At 55.8% G+C, this 22,022-nt stretch overlaps 2 protein-coding genes across 5 annotated transcripts; both read right to left on the minus strand.

Annotated features, from left to right (window-relative positions):
* Nucleotides 1-3,911: 3,911 nt before the first annotated feature.
* On the minus strand, nucleotides 3,912-12,528 carry CPT1B (carnitine palmitoyltransferase 1B). 2 transcript variants are annotated; one of them, XM_012536638.3, is made up of 18 exons: nucleotides 11,434-12,528; nucleotides 10,941-11,080; nucleotides 10,450-10,627; nucleotides 10,136-10,237; nucleotides 9,808-9,945; nucleotides 9,630-9,707; nucleotides 8,600-8,707; nucleotides 8,440-8,524; nucleotides 7,612-7,807; nucleotides 7,146-7,331; nucleotides 6,899-7,004; nucleotides 6,685-6,801; nucleotides 6,108-6,272; nucleotides 5,895-6,029; nucleotides 5,647-5,799; nucleotides 4,991-5,104; nucleotides 4,390-4,482; nucleotides 3,912-4,251 (listed from the first exon to the last, which is right to left on the minus strand). In XM_012536638.3, exons 1-18 carry the CDS (start codon nucleotides 11,572-11,574, stop codon nucleotides 4,168-4,170), a joined length of 2,319 nt encoding a protein of 772 aa, XP_012392092.1. In that variant the 5' UTR covers nucleotides 11,575-12,528; the 3' UTR covers nucleotides 3,912-4,167. The 2 variants fall into 2 exon arrangements, with proteins under 2 accessions (XP_012392092.1, XP_033261312.1); XM_033405421.2 differs by having other exon boundaries at nucleotides 9,630-9,731.
* Nucleotides 12,529-12,676: 148 nt separating this feature from the next.
* Nucleotides 12,677-16,295, minus strand: CHKB (choline kinase beta). 3 transcript variants are annotated; one of them, XM_033405423.2, is made up of 11 exons: nucleotides 15,799-16,291; nucleotides 15,502-15,610; nucleotides 14,992-15,195; nucleotides 14,754-14,887; nucleotides 14,401-14,496; nucleotides 14,154-14,212; nucleotides 13,985-14,066; nucleotides 13,747-13,855; nucleotides 13,501-13,604; nucleotides 13,125-13,206; nucleotides 12,677-12,979 (listed from the first exon to the last, which is right to left on the minus strand). In XM_033405423.2, exons 1-11 carry the CDS (start codon nucleotides 16,020-16,022, stop codon nucleotides 12,905-12,907), a joined length of 1,278 nt encoding a protein of 425 aa, XP_033261314.1. In that variant the 5' UTR covers nucleotides 16,023-16,291; the 3' UTR covers nucleotides 12,677-12,904. The 3 variants fall into 3 exon arrangements, with proteins under 3 accessions (XP_033261314.1, XP_004279673.1, XP_033261315.1); XM_004279625.4 differs by having other exon boundaries at nucleotides 15,082-15,195; nucleotides 15,799-16,290; XM_033405424.2 differs by lacking the exon at nucleotides 13,125-13,206 and having other exon boundaries at nucleotides 15,799-16,295.
* Between the last annotated feature and the right edge of the window lie 5,727 nt (nucleotides 16,296-22,022).

A 22,022-nucleotide genomic window follows, 5' to 3' on the forward strand; every position in this document is an offset into this window, starting at 1 on the left:
TTGAAGAATGGCTGAGGTTGAGGGATGGTAGAGCTGAGATGAGGGGAGACACCCTCGTCCTTATGGGAGTGTTCTCCCCCTTGCACCTGGAGCGTAAATCCGTGCACGGCGGGGGTGGGGGCGGCGGGGCGTCTGCTTGACCACTGTGTCTCCAGTATACTGGACAGCAAGTGCTAGTAACCATTGTTGAGTGAGTAGCTGAAGGCCCAAGTATTTTGTCTCGCAGCTACCGTGGGTGGCCGACATTGTTGCAGCTGTCTCACAGAAGAGGACGCTGAGGCCCAACGAGATGAGGCAGGGGCCCAGGTCCATGCACCTGCGAGGTGCGGGCCTTGGTTACAGCCGAGGTCTGCCAGGCGGTCTGGCCTCCAGGCAGTAAAGCACAGATCACCAAGCAAGGCCACGTGAGCGTGCTGCTCAGCCCTTAGAGAGGCTGCACATAAAACTCTGGTCAAGAGGAGGCTAAAGAGATCACTCTGGCCTCTATAGGTCAGTCCAGGGAGCTCGGTCTTTATTTGGAGGGCGATGGGCACCTTAGAAGGTTGGGAAGCAGAAGAGGGGCATGGCGAAGCAGTCTCTCTTGCCGGAGGGAGAGTAGAAATGGGGCTGTTGCTGGTTTTTGGGTGAATGATGGTGGAGCTGGGGACAGGGAGGCAGTGGTCGTGGCGGAGGGAAGTACACGGAGTCAGAAGCCATTTAGAAGGTCGCCTTGACAAAGCTTCGTAATGTGGGAAGGGAGGGAGAAAGAAGGAATGGCTGAGTCGCTGGAGGGTGACACCACCGGCTGAGATGGGGAAGAGTGGCAGAGAAGCCAGTTTGGGAGGTTGTTAACTTCGGTTTTGAACACCTTGAACTCTTTGAGATTCCTGACAAACCTGGGACCCACTGCATTTTCCCTCAGGGATTCCGATCCTTAGCAAACTGATGGCAGAGTAGGAAACACAGCTGGAGCTGAGCCAGACAGTTCTGGGCATAGAGTGCGGTCTCGTCTCTCTCTTGAGGAGTCTGCTGTCTGGGCCACGTCCCCTCTCCAAGCTGCCAGGCTCCTTCCCCTTCTGAATCTGGTTCTCCAGCTGTTGCTTCCTACCTCTGAGCCACCTGCACACTTCCAATCATTCCACCATTTGCTTAGACTTTTCTAGAGCTGATTTCTGTTATGGCATCCCAGAAAAACATGAATCGGGAATAATTCTGAGGGGTAATGAAGGCAGCTTCAGGGAAGAGTAGGAGTTTACCAGGCTGAGAAACAACGGCACAGGATTCCATGGAGGAGGTTCGGCAAAGGCAAGGGTGTGGAGGTGCCTGCCTCCTTTAGGAATTGAGAGTGAAGCTGGAGCTCAGGGTTCTTGTGGAGGAGCGAAAGATACTCAGAGAAGATCAGTTGGTCTGGAATGTGAGGTCCCAGCAGGTGGAGGTGGGCGTCTGAAACACCCTGCAGAGCCCAGGCCAAGAAGGATGGGCCCTCAGGGAGTCCAGAGACATGTGTCTGGTCTGCCCATCCCCTTGGGCATCCGAAACTGGCTAACTGTTCATCAAATGTTTCCTTTATGTCCTGGGCACACAGCTAGACTACATTTCCCAGCCTCCCTTGCGGTATGAGTCCTGGCTGGTGGGATGTGGGTAGAAATGCTCTGTATCACTACCAGGCTGAGTCCATGTAAGCCTCCCATGAGTGAGCCCTCTCTCTCCTCCGTGTACTTGCGGGATGTTGAAGTCCAAGGCAAATTGGGAGCTACCTGAGGAAGGTAGGTCTTCTAACAGCCAAGTCTTTGAATAATGGTATGGAGTAGAGTCTTCCTCTCAGCAAAGTGAACAAGAATTAAACTTCTATCGGGTTAAGCCGTTGAGATTTCAAGCTTTGTCTGTTATGGCTACTAGCCTTAACTAATGCAGATCTGCACACCTCTGGGGTACTAATGCAGATTTGCATTTGGTGGATGGTCACCAGAAGTTTATACCCTGGTTAAGCACTGTGTTTTCTTCTCTTACTTCAACCAAGAACAAATCAGATAAAAGAATTTTGACTGAATTTTAACGTTAATTAAAAGGCAGCTTGTTGGAATCTGCTCACTGTTCTCCCAGGCCTGGGCGAGCTGATGTCTCCCAGAAGCCGACCAGATCCCAGTTTCCCAGGGTAGGTCACGCAGGCACCGGAGAGGCAAAGGTCTGTGAAGATACTTTTGGAAGCCCAGGAAAGCTCTGATACGGAATGTCCTATTTTGTGAGCATAGATTTATTTTTATAAGCTTCTCACAGAGACTCAGAAGAGGTTAGAAGCCTCTGTCCTGTGAATCTTCTCATGTTCTCAGTGTTCAAACAACCTTCAAAGCTATTATCAGGAACCTAAATCTCCTTTCTTTCAATTTATATTTTCAAGAGTCTATGAGACATTTTCACAAATGTTTCTTACAGGTATGTTAAACTCAACGTTTAAAAATCTTGTTTAATCACCCAGTCACCCAACTAGAAAACGTGAATTATCTTCGATGGCTCGCTAGCATCCTGAATCTCCATCCCTTAGTTAGTCCCATCATTCCTCCCAGCTCTGCCACCACCATGAGCAGTACCCTCTGCTAGGCCTTCTTGCTTCTAACCTTACTACACCCTGCTTTGTTCTAATATTCTGGTTAGCCAGAGTGATCCCATTAAAAGTTTACAACAGATTATGTCACCCTCTGCTCCAACCCCGGTGGCTTCCCCCATCATTTGGAGAACCCAGAGCCTGGCCTACAGGGCCCTTGCTGCGCCACTCCACCTGTCCCCTCCTGCTGCTCCCGACTCCACGCCAGCCACAGGCCCTCGGGTACTGTTCTTCCACCACAGCAGGCTCCTCCCACCCCGAAGCATTGGCTGTTGCTGCCCCCTTGGCCAGGAATACCCTGCCCTCAGGTACATACATGGATTGCACCCTCATCTCCTGCTGGTCTGAGTCAAATGGCCCCACTCAGGAAGGCCTGCCTCTGCCACCCTGTCTGAAATTGCCATCCACCCCTCCATTGCTCCCTCCCCTTACTTCTCTCCTTAGTACTTATCTGCCCTCTGACTTACTATGTCATTTGCTCATTCTTCTTGGTTATTGCCTGTCTCCCTCACTAGACTCTAAGCTGCACAGGGAAGGATTGTTTTTGCCAGTTTTGTTCACTGCTGTATTCCAGAGCTTAGCACACTGTAGCGCTTAGTAAGTATTTGCTAAATGGATTATTCAAGAGCCTGAATTCCCTGCTCCATGCTTGCCTCACTGAGTAGTGAATTCCCCGTGTGCAGGGGGTGCCTTGTTCACCAGTGAATCCCCAGCACAGAGCCAAGTAGACAGTGGTTGCTCAATAAACACTGGTTAATAAGAGAAGGCCTGGGAGTGTATCTAATTCATGTCCGGTTCTCATCGCCTACCAGAGTACATTCGTTTAGGCATGCAGCAATAGTAATTGAGTACCTGCTTAGACTTTCCATAATAATTTTTTGTTTACTCGTAATATTATTTTAATAAAAAAGCCGACCCAAGGGAAGGAGCATCTGCTGCTCCAGATTATCTTGTGCGCCCTCTCACAGACATGACCACTTGGCACCCAGACCTCAGGCCTGGGACTGTAGCTTCTCCCTATGCCGAGGGCCTCTACAGAGCTGTGCTCCAGCCCAAGGGGGTGCAGAGGACATGTCCGTGCACAGAGGGCCCCACTCTCCAGAAGACAAACAGAAATGGGCCCAGGGAACAGGTGGACGTTCTGAAGGAAGAAGTTATTCCAAGTGCGTATGTGGGTGTAGACAGCAGAGACCCACCTTTCAAAGCAGGTCAGAACCTCTCACAAATAGTCTCCAGCCCTAGACCTTCCCTTGCCACATCCCTGGCCTCAGGCCGGAGCAGGGGAAGGGCCTCCTAGTTCCCCCACCAAAAAACACAGGTACTTAAGGGCTAAAATAGAATTATACAGCTTTATTTTTATTAACATCTAGCAAGAAAAAAACAAAAAGAAGATTCCCTTCTTGCTCCAGCCCTACCTCCACCACTTGAGCCCTCAGGGAGCAGCGTCTGCCCAGGGAGCACCTGCTTCCAGAGGTGTCCTTGGAGCCTGGGCACCTGTGCACGGCCACCGCTGTGCCTGCAAGCGGACCACAGGCCCCTTCCTCCACAATGTGGGGACAGAAGGGCAGCTGGCATTTCTCCAGCCCTCAGCTGTCAGCCTTGGGAACTTGGAAAAGATCAGCGATGTCCAGCAGAGCTTGGCGGATGTGGTTCCCAAAGCGCTGGGCATTCTGCGGGAGTCAAGAGCTCAGACCAACCTCCAGGTGAGCCCCCGCCCCTCTGTCCCCACAGGGAAGGATTCTTCCCCAGCCAGACATGCCCTGGGGGGCGACCCCTCCTCAGGCTGAGTGGGAGCAGGAGACACTCACTGTCTCTGAGCTTGAGAACTTGCTGGAGACGTGGAAGAAGATGGTGTTCTCACCCGCGATCATGTAGGAAACCCCGTAGCCATCATTAGCTACCTGAGGGCAGCACAAGGGGTGAAGAAGAAGAGGTGAACTGAACCTTGAGTATCTGGAAGCCAAGCTGATGTTATCCTTGCTCTGTCCACAAGATTCACAGGAAGGGCCCATCCCCAGGAAACAGTATGAAAACAGAAGAGAAGACCCCACCGGGGGTTCCAGGACCTCAGGTTCCCTCAGGAGGCCCCCCTCACGTTTGCAGGGGGTCTCCAGCTCCCCGACAAACTAGCCCACATGAGTGTCTCAGTGGGATATCTGGACTGTCTCCATAAGCCCACTTCAGAGGGTACAGAAGCCCCGGGAAGGGTCACTCCGGCAGTGGGTGTCAACATGGGTGGGGTCCCAGCCACCTTTCTTGCTGGGGTCGACAGGTACCTATCCTGTTTCCAGGCAGGGCAGGTCCAGGGCTGTGCTCCTGCCTCTGGCCTGACCTCCTCGAGGCCCTGCACTCTCCGCTGACACCCCAGCCCCTGGTCCTTCCCACCTGTCCACCTTCAAGGGCACTTACAGGGCCAAAGCCACCGCCAGCACCCAGGTGATTGGGGTACTTGTTTGGGTCAAACATGCGGATCTGGAATTGAGCAGTTTGGCTGGTGGAGAGGCGCCAGGGTTCTGAGAGCACCTGCAACAGGGAGGCCGGCAGTCAGGTGCCACGCACACCTGCGGACAGGTGCGTGACCCTGGCACTGTCCTGGCTAAGGATGCAGAAGGGACAGGACACAGGACCTTCCTGATTGCTGTCCGTGGTCCCCTAGTCTGTTCTCACCATCACAGCCTCTGCACAAAACCCACCATCAGGTGACCTGTCTGTCTGTCCCCTGGCTCTGCCCCCCACCCCTCCCACTGTCCCTCCCACATCCCACACTCCTGCCTCAGTGTCAATGTCCGGGCACTGGAGGTTCCCTCCACCTGGACGCCCCGGTTCCCCTGAGCCTCTGCCCTTCTCTAACAAGCGCTGCCACCACCTGACTTATCATGATGGTCTGTCCATCCCCCCTCACGCCAACAGCCACTCCACGAGGGGGAGGCTCCCGCTTGGTGCCAGTCCACAGGCCTGGGTGGCGTGTGGGCCGGGAACACTGGCCCCAGCTGTCCGGACAGAAAACAGGCCGAGACCCACCAGGAGAGGGCCTGAGGGCAGAGGGCACGCCCATCAACACTGACCTCAGCCAGGAAAGGGGAGCTGACCCCCAGGAACTTGGAAACCACGTAAAGGCAGAAGAGGTGCCTGTCAATGCCAGCCCCTGTCATGGCCAGGCGGCACGCATTCTGGTGCTTCTCAGCCGCTTTCCGGAACAGATCTTGGAGGTTTGCTTTCTGGGGGCAGAAACGGAGCAGTGAAGAGTAGCCCTGACCCTACAGCAGGCAGGAGGCCGAGCGGTCACGTCAGCGCGAGGCCACGGGGGGCTCACCAGGTGGCGCCCCTGCACCATGGCCTGAACAAAGGCTGTGGACTCGCAGGTGCAGGAACGTACGGTCTCTGTCCGTCCCTCCCGGAACATCCTAGTCATCGAGGCTTCATAGGTCAGGCAGAACTTGCCTCTGTCCTACGGAACACAGAGGGATGAATCTTGCAAGTGGGCCCTGGTGCCACCCCTGCCTGCTCAGTGGCCTGGGGCTCCTACCCGGAAGTATGCCAGCTGCAGGGCGATCTGCACGAAGGCGTCAGGGCTGGTCCGGCACTTCTTGATGAGGCCTTTGCCAAAGGGCAAGAACTGGAAGCAGTACAATTCCACGTCGTCAGCCAGCGCCTTGGCCACCTGGTAGGAGCTCTCGATGACTGCCTGGCACTGCCAAGACACGGAGGGGTCAGCTGGGGGCAGAGCTCTCCAGGAGGACTCCAGGGTCACGTCCAGGAGGCCTGAGGATGTAGGCAAGGCTGGGCAGGCCTCAGTGTGCTTGACATCCTCAGGAGAAGGAGATGCAAAGGACAAGGCAGGGGCATCAGCACAGATGCCTGGCTGGGCTTTGTCGGGGAGGAAGCACCGACAGGTACTCCCTGGACACGAGCTCACACCTCATGTCTTTCTCCAGCCCCGAAATAGTCCTGGGGTCTCTATTCTCCCTGTAGCCAGTCTGGACCATGAGACACTCTGGACCCTTACCCTGAGGGTGGGGCTGGGACAGAGGGGAGGGCCACAGGGCATCTCAGACACTTGTCACTCTCGCACACCCACCCCTGCCCCTTCTCGGCCCGCACACCTGCTCAGGAATGTCCCACTGCAGCCGCTGAGGGGGGGCCAGCACAGGGTTGGGTGTGCCCAGACAATGCCCAGTCTCTGAGTAGCCCAGGTCGAAGCTGTCGGTGCCCAGGACAAACTGCAGGGGCAAGGTCAGGCTGAGAGGCCGTCCTTGCCCTGCTGCCCCGGTCCCCGCCCCGCCCCTGCCCTGCGGGACCTCTCCCAGGACCTGCTACCTCCCAGAGGTGCCCTATGATAGGGGCGTCTGCCCACGCGTGTTCTGTGTTGAGGCCCAGCTGGCCGTTCTTGAAAGCGATGAGAGTGAAGGACTTGTCGAACCACCTGCAGCGGGCGGAGATGGGGTGGCGGTGTGGGGGCAGGGGGAGGAGCCCGGGGGCAGGGGAGGAGCCCGGGGTGGGCGGGGCAGGGGAGGAGCCAGGGGTGGGCGGGGTGGGGCCTGCAGTGGAGCTGGGGGTGCGGTACCTGTTGTAGCAGCTGCCGTGCAGCAAGGCCTTGCCGTAGAGGCTGAGGCTGGCCTCGTCTTCGGGGTCATAGCGGTGAGACTCCTCATCCAGAGCCACAAAGAAAGCAGCGCGCTCGATGGCATCCAGGGCAGCCTTGTTCTTGCCGGAGCTGAAGAAGGCCTGGCGTACCTGAGCCCACTCCACTCTGAGGGCAGGAGGGCAGAGTGAGCGGGGGGGCCCCTGTGGGCGTGAGGGCACCTCCCAGGATCTGTGTCCCCCTTCTCCACACACCCCCACCTAGCCACCAGCAGTTAGAGGTCACAGCAGCTACCCTCCTGCCACGCCCCTTACGACCACAGGTCCTGGTTTACGCAGAGGATGCTGGGGCCCACGCTCCTCCCTTGCTGAGGGCTCTGGCCGAGTTCCAGGGTGGCACACAGGACCCAACTCCTCTCCTCACGGCGCCTGAACCTGGGCCCCAATACCTTCCCCCTGCGGTGAGGGCCGCCAGTCTCTCCTCCCCAGGCTGGGGTGGGGAGGGGTCATCCAGGATCCTCTGGAACTGCATCTCCAGGTCCCGAGGCTTGAGCAGGCGGGAGCCCTCATAGAGCCACAACTTGAAGAAACGGCCCTTGTGGTAGACGGCTACGTGCCTGCTGTCTGTGAGGTGCTGCAGCACGTCTGTGGCAGAGGCCATGGGTGGGCTCAGGCGGGAAGGTAGGGAGCTCCTCCCTCCCCCCATGCCACTCAGGATGGCCCCCCAGCCTCACACCAGGTGACCGCATGGACCCTTCGCCTGGTGGAATCTGCTGGCACCAAGCCAGGCCCCGTGCCCTGAGCTTCCCTGTCTGTCATTTAGTGCCAACCACAGTCCCATGAGGCATTGCACAGAAGAGAAAACCAAAGCTCTAGGAAATCCCACAGACTGCCCTGGCATTAGAAATGCGAGTGCTGCTTGGCGGCCCTGGGGGCCCTGGGCGAGCCCACCCCTCCTCCTCTACAGGCTCCTTGAGCAGGGAGCTCCACTAGGCCTCCTGTTGATCTTTGCGCGGGAGACTCCCGAACTGTGAGCCCCTGCAGGGGAGGGGCTCTGACCTGGGTCTCCCAGGGTCCCAGTACTAGCACCGTGCCTGTAAACAGCAGGTGTCTAGTATCGGCCACAAACTATTTTTCGCAGCTACATGACCCTGAGACACTGAGGACGCTTGGTGACCAGCAGGCGGTAGGGCATCTGGCTGTGGTGGGCCCACAGCTGGGAGGGGGCGGCCTCCATCCTGCGGTCCCAGCGCGGGCGCCCGGCCGCGGCCTAGTACCTGTGTCCTTCCCTGGGATCCGGGTGGTGTTGAACATCCTCTCCATCTGGTAGGAGCACATGGGCACGATGCCCAGCGCCATCACCTAGGAGGACGGCCCAGCACAGCTCAGACGCAGGCCTCCTCTCCCGGTCATGCCCTCACCCCCAACCCAACTCACAGGCTTGATCTCTTCACGGTCAAGTTTACGGCGATACATGATCATGGCGTGGACAATGTTTCCCAGGCGGGCTGCCTGCACGTCTGTGTTCTTGACGAGCACTAAGTCCTACAGGGAGAGAACGGAGCCTGCAAGGAGGCTGCGACAGGTGTGCACAGTGGCATCTCTCTGTCTGGGGTGTCTTGCCCCCTTTCCCCAGTCCATCCTGCACACCCTCTGAGAACCAAGTACAAGAAGTGAAATGCATAACTACTGATCAGATAACCCCCTGCCCTGGCTTCGACCTCAGCTGCTTTTCCAAACCCATTGTATTTGTTGATGTTTTGTTTATTTTTCTTTGAGGAAGGGGTCCTGCCACTACAAAACAGCTTAAAACCTCTGGTCTAGACAAATTGCATATAGGTTTCTGGAAAGACAGCTTTGTGGAGGAGGAAAATGCCAGCATGCTACTTGAAACGTGCTTTGGAAGTGGGAGAGCAAAGAGGTGCACAGGGCAGTGGCTGGGCAGCCTCTCCCAGCTGGCTGTGCACAGTCTTGTACTAGGAGCAGGAAAAGGGTCAGTCATGTGGGATAGGGACCGACAGTGACCCCCTGAGCTCTACAAGAAACAGCTCTGGATCTGCTTAAGACACACTTAAGGAAGTTCCCTGGTAATGGCGTCAGGACGGCTGGGAAGTTGTGGCTGGAAAGCCAGCGAGGGAACAAGGAAGGAAGTGAGAGCGCCTGAGCTGGGCAGAACAGTGAGCCTGAGGAACTCTGGGAGTGACAGTATCAGCCTGTGGGGTCTACTGGGCTCTCCAGACCCTCAGTATCCCCATCGCCTGCGAGCTGCTTCCTGACTATTCTTCCAGGATATGACCATCACCCCCACCCCCGCATCTTCCCTCTCCTTCAGGCCTCACTTCAGAACCCCCACTTGCCTACAGAAACCACCACTAGGGCTCTGAACTGTCGTCCAGGTTCCTTGCCCTGAGACCAGAGCTGGGGACAGAGCTGAGCACACAGGAGCCAATGTGGCTCTAGCCCTTACCATGACATAATAGTTGCTGTTCACCATGAGGGGAGTCCTGCCTCGAAGGTAGACATACTCTTCCCACCAGTCGCTCACCTGCGGGTGGGTGGGAGGTTGGAGCTGGGGCAGAGGAGGGTGGGCTGTGAGCAGCCAGGACACAGGGTGGGAGAGGGTAAGCCCGGGAGGTAGAACTCACATAATTGGCTGCCCACCATGACTTGAGTACCAGGTACTTCTGCAGCCTGGGGGCAGTCTTCTCCTGGAATTCCTTGGCCAGCGTCTCCATTCGGTAATATTCCTCGTCATCCAATAAGTGTTGCACGGATTCTAGGTACTGTCCAGCCAAGTTATTGCCCGTGTGAGGGCCAGTCAGCAAGAGCTGCCTCTGTCCTGACCTTCTTCCAAGCCCAGCCCCATTGCTCCCTCTCAAGCCGACTCTTTGTAGGGGACAGTCCCTTATGTTTGGATAAGTTCTCTGAGTCCAGCCTGCCCTGCCCACTGGGATGTCTGACCCAGGCCCTCACCCGATGAATCGTGGCTGACACGCTGGGCACGGGCAACTTGGGCAGAGATGTCTGGAAGCTGTAGAGCATGGGCCGCTGGCCGGACAGAAGGCGGACACACATCTGGGGGTACAGAGTGGAGAATGTTGAAGGGGAAGCTGGGGGAAAGAATGGAAACTAGCAAACACTGGAGGGGTACCCCAGACCCTCAAAACCGGGACAAACCCCGCCAGGCACCAGTGCCCCGCCTGGCTGTCCCCTCCAGCTCAGAACCCAAAGTGAGGCCCTGGGGTCTCAAACCCGATGCCTGGACCCCTCCACCAGCTTCTGCTCACAGCCCAGACTCTGGTGAAGTGGCTGATCTGGCCGTGCATCTCAAACAGCCAACCGTGGTAGGAAAGCAGCAGTTTCAGGGTTTGGCGGAAGAAGAGGATGCCCGTCATCCAGACCCCCGTGGAGAAGATGGCCATGCTGAGAAGTGTCCGCATCTGTGGGCTCCGGTAGGGGCCACATCTATCAGAGAAGGGGAGAGGACTGCAGGGGGGTCCACTTGAGACCAACCTCAGGGAGATTCTGACTCTGCAGTCCTGATGTATGTGAGCCATCTCGGGGGAGGCACCAAGGGAGGAAAAACTCCCCGGACACACTCACATCTGAGCCTCTGAGTGCGTCACACTCGAAGTTACAGAAGTAGGGACTGAGATGGTGGTCGCCCCCAGGGAGGGCTGCCCCTATTACTTCCAATGGCTGTTGTCCTGTAACTGCCCAGCTCAGGAACCTTGGCCTTGGAGCCCACCCAGCCCTTTCTCATGGCCCCACTTCTTACCCCTCAGGAAGCCATCTCTGGATAAAACAGACCAGCCCCATGGAGATGTCCACGTTGCAGTAGGAGGAACCCAGTGTCGTCATGACGACGAACAGCCAGCTGGTGGGGCTGCCAGGGTACACACCCCTGAGGATGCCATTCTGTGGGCAAAAACAGGAATGCTCACAGAGCAAGGACTGGGGTAAGCAGGCACCTATGAAGTCTTTGCCTGTTTTCACTTCTCCTTCACGTCTGGTGGACCCCCCTCCACACCCCCACACCTGCAGCACCTGATTACTGTGTCCCACTGACACTTCATGCACACCCATCTCCTCTCCACGCCTTGAGCACCCCTCTGGTTTCTGCACTGCTGGAGCCTGTCACTCCACAGAGCTGTCAGCCGAGATGGGGGTGGAGGACCTTGACAATGGGCAGCAGCTGACACCTAGCCTCTGCCTCCCTGGAAGGCTCGATTCTGCACCTGCTGGAAGAGACCAGAACCACCTGCGCCCACCTTGATGCGAATCAGGCGTTTCTTCCAGGAGTTTATGCCGGACAGGTAGATGTGTTTTAGGGCCTCCCGACTGAGCCGGAAGTCGACCCCCTCTGGCGTCACCGTGAACTGGAAGGCCACAGCCTGGTGCGCTTCCGCCATCCTGTGGGTTGCTGGGCACCTGGGAGTTGCTGGGCACCTGGGAGGTGGCAGGAGGGTGTGCGGGCAGCTCAGCCGCCCGCGTCGAGGCCCCGCCCCCGGGCACTGGCCGCGCCCCCAGCCCGCCTCCCTCCCCTTCCGCCCTGGGTCGGCCACCCGCAGCGCCGAGGCCCCACCCCTGGACCCCCAGCCTCGCCAACCGCCGCAGAACCTTCGTGCGATGGTGCGGGGGTCGCAAGGGGGTCAGGGCCTTGAAAACGTCAGGAATCCCGAGGACAGTGTAGGGCGGCCTCGGGGTGGGGGCTAGAGGGGCCCCGGAAGCGGAGTCGGTCTGGTCTGGAGTGAGGCGGGGTCTGCGTACCCCCAGCGCTGCCACGTGGGACCCTGGCACCAGCCTCAACCCCCCTCCCCCGCCCCACTTGCCGGCTCAGAGCCCTGGGCCAGGCCGGCAGCCCAGAGCCACCCCCAACTCCACTCACGGCTCGGGTGTGCTCCTGTCCGCTTGTGGGGACAGTCACTGTGGCCTGTGTCCCCACGTCCTTCAGGCCTGGCCACCTAAGTCCCGCCCTCACCGGGAACCTGACACCCACTCCCAAATTTGGGTTGAGAGAACAGTTGGGGATTGGCAACCAGAATCTCCCCGGCTCCGAGGCGAGAATCAGGAGTGGGGGGGAGCCGGGTTTCTGCAAGATGAAGATGGCTCAAAGGTCTGAGAGCCTGGGGCACCCAACGGGGTCTCACGTGAGGATGGTGGCATTAGAGCTAAAAATAGCCGAATGTAGGGAAAAGGTCACCAGTGTGTCAGCTGTGCCTCCTGTTCCCTGATCTCCAGTGCTCAGGGTTGGGCAGCCCCACCCCGGGGCCCTCTTTGTACCCCGTAACTCCCCACTGCCCGACCCAAGTCCTCTGAGTATTTATCACTTCTAAGCTGGAGCCGGGGTGGGGGACAGCAGAATGGACCCCTAACCACTTTCAAGCCCAGATCACCCAACAGCCACGCTTTTCAGGAGAGGAAACTGAGGCTCCTAGCAGTGGCCCCTTTGTCTATCTGTGTGCAGTCCTTGGTCGGCACTTGCCGCCGCACCCAAGCAGGGTTAGGACGGTGTGAAGGAAGAAGCTAGTTTATTGTCTTAAGGTACACATCCCAGGGCTTCTGCCCACTTGCCTGCGGTGGGGACCTGCTCAAACTCGGGGGGTGAGGGGGAAGGTCAGCCTCCTTAACCCCAGTCTCACTCGGGCTCAGCCCAGTCCCCAGGGCCTCCCCTTTGTCCCTCCCTCCAAGGTCCTGCCCTGGAGGCTCCAGGAGAAATCCAAGGAGTTGGGATGTGGAGAGTCAGGATGAGGGGTGGAAGCTGGTCAGCTCTCCCTTCTGCTGGAAGTAGAACTGGAACCGAGACTGGGCGTACTCCTAAGGAAGGAAACCCGCGCACTGGTGAAAAGGGGTGGGACTAGCACCCCACACCCCCCTCAGTCTGCCCACAGCTGGCCTAGAGGGTCCAAGGCCTCTGCTGCGCCCTGTCCCCACACCTAACTCACCCAACCTGGTTACTTACCAAGTAACCAAATTCTATAGTGGACATGGATGCCTGGAGGATGGACCAGAGACCCCAGAAGAAATGAGATGCCAGAGCATACCTGAGGGGGAGCAGGAAAAGGGGGGTTCAGAGCACATTTGGCACTGCCTGAACCCCCTCCTCCAGGCTGGTCAAGCCCCAAAGCTCTAACTTCTCCCCTATCGTCTTAACCCCTACCCTGTCCTGACTCTTCCCACTCTCAAACTGTTCTTCCCCATCAGCCTCAGACCTCATCCCCACTTCCTGCCCCCACTCTGCACTGACCCCTAACCTGCAGCCCAGTGAGTCTACCTGCCACATTCCCCCCCTTGCCTCTGCACCCTGCTCCACCCCTGCCCCACACGTCTTTCCTCACCTATTAGCCTCTGCCAGCAAATCTGCTTCCAGTTTCCTCTGCTCCTCTTGGGAGATGGTCTCACCTTTCTTTACCTCTGCCAGGTAGTGGCGAATAAAATGGAGCTGAAATCAAAAGACAAGAGTCAGGAAATGGGGAGACTGGGGAGCATTTCCCAGTTAACACCCTTGCTCGCCATTCCTTCCAGACTTCAACCTCCTTCTCCCTTCTAAGCCAGGTCCTGCTCCCAGCTTCTGGCCCACATACCTGCTGTCCCCGGGTGGGGTAGTTTGCAGGCTGCGCTTTGTAGAAAGGCCACTCCTCATGAGTGTAATCGTAAACCCACTCACAAAAATGGTTCCCAATGTCAAAGCCCCTGAGGGAATAAGGTGGACACTCAGTCCCCAAATACGCTGGGCAGCTGGGATGCAGAGATGAAGGCCTGGTCTGCTTTTCCAGGGCACTGTGGGAACAGACCCATGGGAGGCCATCCTCTTACCCTCACCTGTAGTTATAACTGCTGTACTCGAAGTCGACCAGCATGAGGCCGTCAACGTTTTCTGGCTCTGAGAGCAGTAAGATGTTCCCTGGAGAAATGTGGTGAGGTTCTGGTCACTCCAGGGTCCTCTGGCCCCCCTCACCTGAGGTTGGGAGACTCAGATGCCTTCTCCTACCTTCCTGGATGTCATTGTGGCAAAAGACCACTGGTGATGGGGTAGAGTCTAGCAACTTCCTGCAGGGGAACACGGGCATGGGTCCTGAGCAGGAGTGACGAAAGGAGGGTCAGAGGCACGCGCATGGGCGAGGCCCTGACCCCAGCCTTCAGCAAATCCTGAGTAGGACCCCACTAGGTGCCTGGCACATCTCCTGTGCTCTTCTGTCCCCACCCCCCCACCCCTGCCCCATCCTGCCTGCCCTCACCTGAGGCTGCCCATCTCGTCCTGCAAGCTGTACATCTCCAGCAGGTTCATCTGGGGGAGGCCAGTGGTGGGTAGGTCCTGGATCTGCTTTAAATACCTGAAGCCCCAAGAACAGGATATACTCACTCTGCTATCCCTCCCCTCTGTCCTACCCGTTCGGTCACCGAATGACTTGTCTGGCAATCATTTGGAAGCCTGTTGTGTGAGAAACCATGCTAGACAGTGGGACACTTGATCCACTCAGCTGGAGAGGTAGACAGAGCACTAGATGCATTCAGTCACACCCCAGCGTAGTAACTGCCAACATGAGGGTTCGGCCTATGTGCAGGAGCCCTGAGGAGGCCCCCGACTCACCGCTCCATGGTCCCAAATAGCCAGTGGGGCTCCTTAGTGAAAGGCATTTCCATGCCATGGAACTGGGCCATCTTCGTGGCGATGGCTGCAGACAACACGGGCTCTCGAAGCTCATGCGTCTTCAGTGGCCTGCTCTGCACCCAGGAACCTATCAGGGTGGTGAAGGGGCTGGGGCAGGAGGGGGGAAGGGTGGGGCAACGGAGGTGGAGGAAGTCAGGGCTTGGGGAAAATTCCCTACCTGGGGTGAGGGATGTGAAAGCAGACATTGGGAAGGGGAATAGGGGCTGGGGAAGGAGATGCTTCGGGGAGGTCGGGGCCGGGCTCGTACTGGGATGTACTGTTCCAGCCGGCCCTCTGGAAAGACTCCGTAGAGCTGGGGCCCCAGTGACCGCTCTGCAAGGATGGCGAACATCACACTTTCAAGGACCAAGGAGTCCACTCCCTTAAGAAAAACAGACAGCGAAGGGACCACGGTCACAAGGGGCCAGAGGCAAAGTGGCGCTGACAAACCCGAGGGTCTTCTTGCTCCTCCCACCACATCTGGTTCTATCTGGTTCTATTTGGTTGGTTCTATCTGGACTTCCTGTTCTATTGCCCGGGGGCTCCAGAGCGCAGGCGGTAGTATCACAATGGACAAAATACTTAGCTCCTAAGGCTCAGTGTCCTCAACTGCTTAGTAGGGACCATACCACCTGCCACACTTGGGTGAGAGGACCTGAGGCCACTGCGGCCTTCACTCCCTCCTCACCTGCAGGATGGCCCCGTACAGCCGCAGCAGCACCTCCCGGGGCTCCTCGCCAACGCGGGGCAGGTGGTCAGGCAGCGAGCAGCGGAAGAGCAGGTTACTGAGGCCTCCGCTGCAGACCCACAGCAGGGCGCGCTCAGCCCGCCATCCGCTCCACCGGCCCGGCGTCCAGCCCCCGCGCCCCCCCGTAGCTCCCGGCCCTGCCCCGCCCCCGGCCCAGGAACGCTGAGTGTCCCGAGGGCCCGAGCCTAAGCCTGACCCCGGCCCGCGCACAAGAGGGGCTGACCCCTGACCTCCCACCTCACGGGGTCAACCCTCAGCTCCTCCGGCCGTACTCGGCGCCAGGCCCCGCCCAAGTACTCCCGGCACCACTGGTAGGCTCGGCGCTCGGCGTCTCGCGACCGCGCCGAGCCGCGCCTCCGGCTCGGGGCCGCGTCGGGGCACATAGCCTGCCGCAAGCTGCCCTTGGCCAGGCGGCCTCCAACAGCCCCGCCTCTGGCCACATCTGTCCCCTCAGCCGCCATGGCTCGGGCTTGACTCGGCCAACGCCCCGCCGCGCACAAACCCTTCGGGCGCGCTCGGCTCCTTCCGGCTGCGCTCGGCTCCGCTTCCGGCCAGCCTGCGCTGCTCGGGTCGTACTCGGGTCTCCTTGGCTCTATTCGGCTCTTTGCGGCGCCGCTCGGCTGTCTCGGAGACCCTCGTCCGGGTGCTAGTTCCGAAGGCTGTGCCCCGCCCCTGCTCAGAGCAAAGGCCAATGGCCTCTCTCTCTTGGCGGGGCCGCTCGAAAAGACAGTGCTGTTTGGACCTTAACCCGGAAGCAGGAAATGGTTCGGGCCAATCAGAAGCGTCCTGAGCGGTAGGGCCCACGGCGCAGTGGCGTGTCACGTGAGCGAACCACGTGGGCGGGTGGCGCGTACCGGGCTGAGAAGCCGGTCCGGCGCCTAAAGGCGGTGTCACCGGGAAAGTGCTCGTGAGGCGAGGTGGGCCTTCGTCAGGATCTGGGAGCGGACAGGGCAGCGCGGGCAGCGGCGGCGGCAGCCCCTCACTGTACAGATTTGGCCCCCGGGGCAGTTGGGCAAGGAAGAGGGCCGTTGAATGAGTGTGGCGAGTCCTGAGTGTGGGGGAAAGGGAGAGAGTGTGTGTGTGTGGCTCACATCTAGGGGGTGGGGAGTGTGGGGCACCTGGTAGGTGCCGAATAAACATTTGTTGATGCGTAACCTTAAATCCCTCCTCACCGCTGAGACTCCCTTGTCAGTTGAAGCCCGCCGCTGGAGGAGGCTATTGTTACCCTGCTTGAAACCACTGTCTTCATGTCCTGCTCCACTACCCCTCTTGCCTCCGGACCTAAAATCAAGCCCAGGAGGAGAGGCTCACAGCTTGGAGCAGGCACCTGGGGCTGCATCACGTCTCCTTGTCCCACCGCAGCGGTTTGAAATGCCTCCGTGCATTTCTTCTGCCCCATGCTGGAGTGGCGACCAGGAAGACTTGATCCACGGGGATCTGTGGCGCTGTTGGACCATGGTGTTCTTTGGGGTGAAGTAGATGAACAGCTGACCTGAGTGGTGTTTGATTTGAATAACGAGAAAAAAATCAAGAATTGGTGATCAGAAAGCAAATGTCAGTCACTGCAATGGGAAATCATGATCCCTCACTCTGTATTTAAATCTGAGCCAGTTCTGAGACCTGGAGTCCACTGGTTGAAAGGGAGGCTTGGTCTCTTATAGAAAGGATCCTACAGTGCCACCATAAGTACATAAAAAAATATTCCTCTAATCTTTCCCCAAAGGGACCCAGCGCCTCTTAACAAAGTAACACATTTACTTTGGAAAAGGGACTATCCAGACCTTTCAAGGGCTGTTGGATACAAGATCTGAGGTGACACGTGTGCCAGGGTATATGAAGCGTCATGAGTCACTGGTTTGAGTGGAGGCTGTGGAAGTCAGATGATAAATAGAGTCCTGACCCAAGTGTTGAGGTCACTTCTCTGGTCCCAGTACATACTTGGGGTAATTATACCTAGCGGTGGGGAGAGCCTGTACATTGATCCCTGATCTGTGGAATAAGAAGAGTCATGGTAGGAAGAGCGAAGTGGAAGCCTCTGAAACTCCCCACCCTCTCCAATGCTGCATTCCATGTGGGATTGCAGAGATTGCTTACTCTCAAAGACATAAATCCCTACTACATCACCTTCAATTCACCTGAGTGGCCCCTGCAGAATCCAGATGGATTCGAGTAAATGATGGTGGACTACCACAAACTTAGCCAATTAGCATCCCTAATCACAGCAGCTGTGTCAGGTGAGGTATCTGTACTGGAACTGATTAATGCACCTCTGGCACCTGATAATGCAATGGATGTGGTGAACATTCCTTTCCATTTCCAGTAGTAAAGAGTAAGTTTCCAAAAGCAGTTCACTTTTATATGGGAAGGACAGCCAAACGTATACATTGTCTTACTTCAAGTCTGTTTTAAGTCATGCTTTCTGTCACAGTGTAATCGTTGAGACCTTGATCATCTGGACATTCTCCATAAAACTGTTGAAATTATGCTAATTGGACACGGTGAGGAAGAAAGTGACAAGTGCTCTGTCCCTGGTAAGACAGTGCATGTCAGAGGATGAGAGATAAACCCTCAAAAGTTCTGGGGCCTGTCATCAGTGAAGTTTCCAGGGGTGCAGTGTTATAGGGCAAACCAGGCTGTCACCTCTGAGATAAGGGCAAGGTGCTGCATCTTGCATCCCTAACATGAAAAATGAGGCCTACCACTCCATGCACCTCTGGATTTTGGAGTCAGCATGTACCACACTTGGGAATACTGTTCTGACCCATTTATCAGGTGGCTTGGAAGACTGCTGGTTTTGAATGGGGCCCAGAGCAAAGGAGGGCTCTGGTGAAGATCCACACTGGAGGATGGGTTCCCCTGTCTCTTAATAGAACCAATGGGTTATGGCTTGTCTGTGGCAGATAGGGACCCTGTGCAGCACCTTTGGTAGGCTCCGACAGGAGATTTGGAGTGCTCACCCCTAGGGTTCTGAAGCAAGACCATGCCAGCTACAGAGAAGAACTACTCACCAACTGAAAGCAGCTTCTGACACGCTATGGGGCCCAATTAGAGACTGGGTGCCTGATTATGGGGCATCAAATGATCATGTGACCAAATCTGCCTGTCCTAAACTAGATACTGGCAAATCCACCAGGCTCAGCAGCAATTCATTGCCCAATGAAAAAGGTTTGGACCCCAGTCTGTCCAGAGAGTACTGGTCATTTATAGGAAGAGGTGGCTGTGGCCCGCACGTCTCCCACCTTGTTGTACCAGTGCTTCTTGGCAGACAGGAAGAAAAATTTAGGTCTGGTTCACAGACGGGTCAGCTCGATGTGTTGGTATGAGCTGAAAATGAAGTACTGCTGTGCTACCATCCCACTTCAGGTGGCTCTGAACGACAGTAATGAAGAGAATTCTTCCAGAGACCAAAGCTTTGAGCAGTACACTTGGATACTCACTTCGTAGGGAGGGAAGGGAGTGGACAGAATAGTGGCCTAAGGAAGGTGAGCACATAAACTTCTGGGTTGAGACAGATGCCTTGCTCGTTGGTCAGGGACCTGGCAAGAGCGAGAGGGGATACTGGAGACAAGGAGGTCTGGGAAAGGAGATGGACCTGTAGCACTGGCCACAAGTGTGTGTATCTTTGTGCCTCATGTTCATACCCACTGCACAGGGGTCACTGGGTAACAAATTGGATGGATAGATGTCAGTCAGCTTCTGTCCTTGGCTACACTTGTGCTTGTAAGGTGAGGCCATGAATGGAGTTGTCATGGTGGCAAGCTATGCCCACCAACACAGGCTCTTTCTTATCAAGGCTTATCTAATTATTACTGCCTATGAATTTCTGACCTGTTAGCAGTCTTAGTGCTGAGCTCCTGATATGGTACCATCCCTAGATGACTTGGTGACAGGTTCGTTACAGCAGATCCTTTCCACCCAGGAGAGAGATTGATTCATCTTTACTGGAATTGATACCTGCTCTGGATATGAGTTTGCCTTCCCTATCCACAAGGTCTTAGAGTAGCATTACTATCTAGAAGCTTAGAGAATGCTCGATTTACCAACACGGGATCATGTATAACATTACCTTGGACCAAGAAACTCATTTTACAGTGAAAAAGGTACAGCAATGTATAGATTGCTGTGGGCTGTACCGCTTCTGTGATACCCTGTATTACCTACGAGCAGCCTAGAGCTCTGCTGGATTAGACCCCCTGGTTCCCAGGTAGGGAACACTTCCACAAGGGAGCTTCCACTGATTCCAGGGAAGGACTCCTCCACTGAACCAGAATCTGCAAATTCCACCAGGTCACTTTGAGCTCCTTGTGCCGGTGAACCAGCAGGCAAAGAAGGAGGGGATAGTAGGTCCCGATTATTAGAGGTAGATACTTAGTGGGGCAATCAGGAGTTGGTCTAGCGTGGAGGACTCGCCTGGTTCTGTCTGGTTGCTTCCATGCCAAGTGATAAGAGCAGCCACAACCTGCCAAGGGCTCAGAGCCTTCGGGGATGGAGGTCTCGTAACCTGACCAGGAGAGCCACGTGGACCGGCTGAAATGCTGGCTGACAGTGAGGGAAACCTAGAATGGGCAGAGGAGAAGGGACATGACCAATATTAGCTACAGCCTCAGGAGCAGGTGTGGCAGTGGGGACTGTATTTGTTCTACTGACACTCTTATATTAAGGCTTTTGTAAAGGTCATGACCTTCGAGACTTCACCTCAAAGAATCACGGCAGCGTGGACTTAACGTGGTGCCTGCGTAGACTGTGGGATACAAGAGCTGGTGTCTTGAATGATGCCCTCAGCACACCTTTAATTGCAGTGGACTTACAGAGATGCATCTCTGGCACCTGCTGTGTGTCTTTGAACTTCCTGCCCCAGGCCTTCTCTGATACCACAGGGGCCTACCTGGCCTGCTCACCAGCACAGCCTAGGTCTCTGGGGGGCAACTCAGGGCCTGGAGACAGGAGTCAGTGGAGGAATGGTTGGACAATCCTAGGAGGTATTCTGTACACTTCTCAGGAGGTCCTGCTGAAGTGAAGGCGTTGTTACCCAGAGCAGTAACCTAAGGAGCACACACCTACGTTTCAATTCCTCCTTTCCTGTCCCACTCTTTTCCTCCTTCATCTCTGTGTTTCATGGAATCACTTCCTGAACAAACCACTTATACCCAAGTCTTTGGGTGTGAAATCACTGTCACTGTGCTGAAATGATGGTGTCGCCAGGGCTGCACTTCCTCAGAGGTTCTAAGGGAGAATCCATTCCTTGTCTTTTCTGGAGGCTGCAAGCATTCCTGAGCACGTGGCTGCATCACTCCAGTCTCTGCTCCGTGGTCAACACTGCTCCCACCTCTTCTGTCTGTGTAATCTCCCTCTAGCTCTCTCTCTTTTTTTAAAAAAAAATAAATTTATTTATTTATGGCTGCGTTAGGTCTTCGTTGCTGCGTGCGGGCTTTCTCTAGTTGCGACGAGTGGGGGCTACTCTTTGTTGTGGTGCGAGGGTTTCTCATTGCAGTGGCTTCTCTTGTTGCGGAGCAGGGGCTCTAGGCACGTGGGCTTTAGTAGTTGTGGCACGCGGGCTTCAGTAGTTGTGGCTCATGGGCTCTAGAGCGCAGGCTCAGTAGTTGTGGCACACGGATTTAGTTACTCTGCGGCATGTGGGATCTTCCCAGACCAGGGATCGAACCCGTGTCCCCTGCACCGGCAGGCGGATTCTTAACCACCGAGCCACCAGGGAAACCCTCCCTCTAGCTCTCTTATAAAGACACTGTGATCATATTCAGGGCCAACCTGGATAATCCAGGATAATCTCATCTCAAAATCCTTAATTAAATCAAACCTGCAAAGATCCTTTTTCCAAATAAGGTAACATTTACAGGTTCCAAGCATTAGGATGTGACTCTCTCTTGGGGGATCATTTTCCTGTCCTGCCACAGTCACTACTTCTTTCCCTCACAGCTGTTGTCTCATCATTCCATTGTGGCCTAGACTTGGATGCTGGAGATGAAAATTTCTGAGCCCAGACTAATTTTTCTCCCTTGGACAGGATTTGGTTTTTCTGACTGAACACTTGAAGAAGTGTGGTATGTGCATGAGGGAATGGTTTATTTATTCATTTAAAATGATAATAAGCGCTCAACATGTCAACATAAATAATATCTTACAAAAGTAACTATTTTATAAAATAAAACTTTGATGAGAATAGTGGCATTGTTTTTTACATTTTTGCAAGTTTCTTCAGTGTCTGCTTAACTGGAGATGGCTGGTTCTTGTACCTGCTTCTGCAGTCAGTCTCTTCCATGTGTTGTTTTGGTTGAAACATGAAGAAAACCCAGCCTGACTTAGATTTGTAGTTGGAAGCAAACAATAGCTTTTTCAGATAATTGTGGATCTTCGTTGATACTACACCAAGAGTTGACAAGAGGTAGTTTCTTAGAGGTTAGTTGCAATTTGGAACTTGAAACCATATCAATGAACTTTTTTGT

This window comes from Orcinus orca, chromosome 11 (assembly GCF_937001465.1).
Source record: "Orcinus orca chromosome 11, mOrcOrc1.1, whole genome shotgun sequence".
In the NCBI taxonomy this organism is placed as follows: Eukaryota; Metazoa; Chordata; class Mammalia; order Artiodactyla; family Delphinidae; genus Orcinus; species Orcinus orca.

What these genes read in the sequence shown, in the direction of transcription:
- CHKB (XM_033405423.2), bottom strand. Translation starts at nt 16,022, where the DNA reads ATGGCGGCTGAGGGGACAGATGTGGCCAGAGGCGGGGCTGTTGGAGGC. An exon ending in TGTACGGGGCCATCCTGCAG is followed by an intron (nt 15,196 to 15,501) that starts GTGAGGAGGGAG and finishes GTTTTTCTTAAG; the next exon opens with GGAGTGGACTCCTTGGTCCT. An exon ending in TACAGCAGTTATAACTACAG is followed by an intron (nt 13,856 to 13,984) that starts GTGAGGGTAAGA and finishes TTATTCCCTCAG; the next exon opens with GGGCTTTGACATTGGGAACC.
- CPT1B (XM_033405421.2), bottom strand. Translation starts at nt 11,574, where the DNA reads ATGGCGGAAGCGCACCAGGCTGTGGCCTTCCAGTTCACGGTGACGCCA. An exon ending in TGCAGCTGGCATACTTCCGG is followed by an intron (nt 6,030 to 6,107) that starts GTAGGAGCCCCA and finishes TGTGTTCCGTAG; the next exon opens with GACAGAGGCAAGTTCTGCCT. An exon ending in CTGGCGGTGGCTTTGGCCCT is followed by an intron (nt 4,483 to 4,990) that starts GTAAGTGCCCTT and finishes TGCTGCCCTCAG; the next exon opens with GTAGCTAATGATGGCTACGG.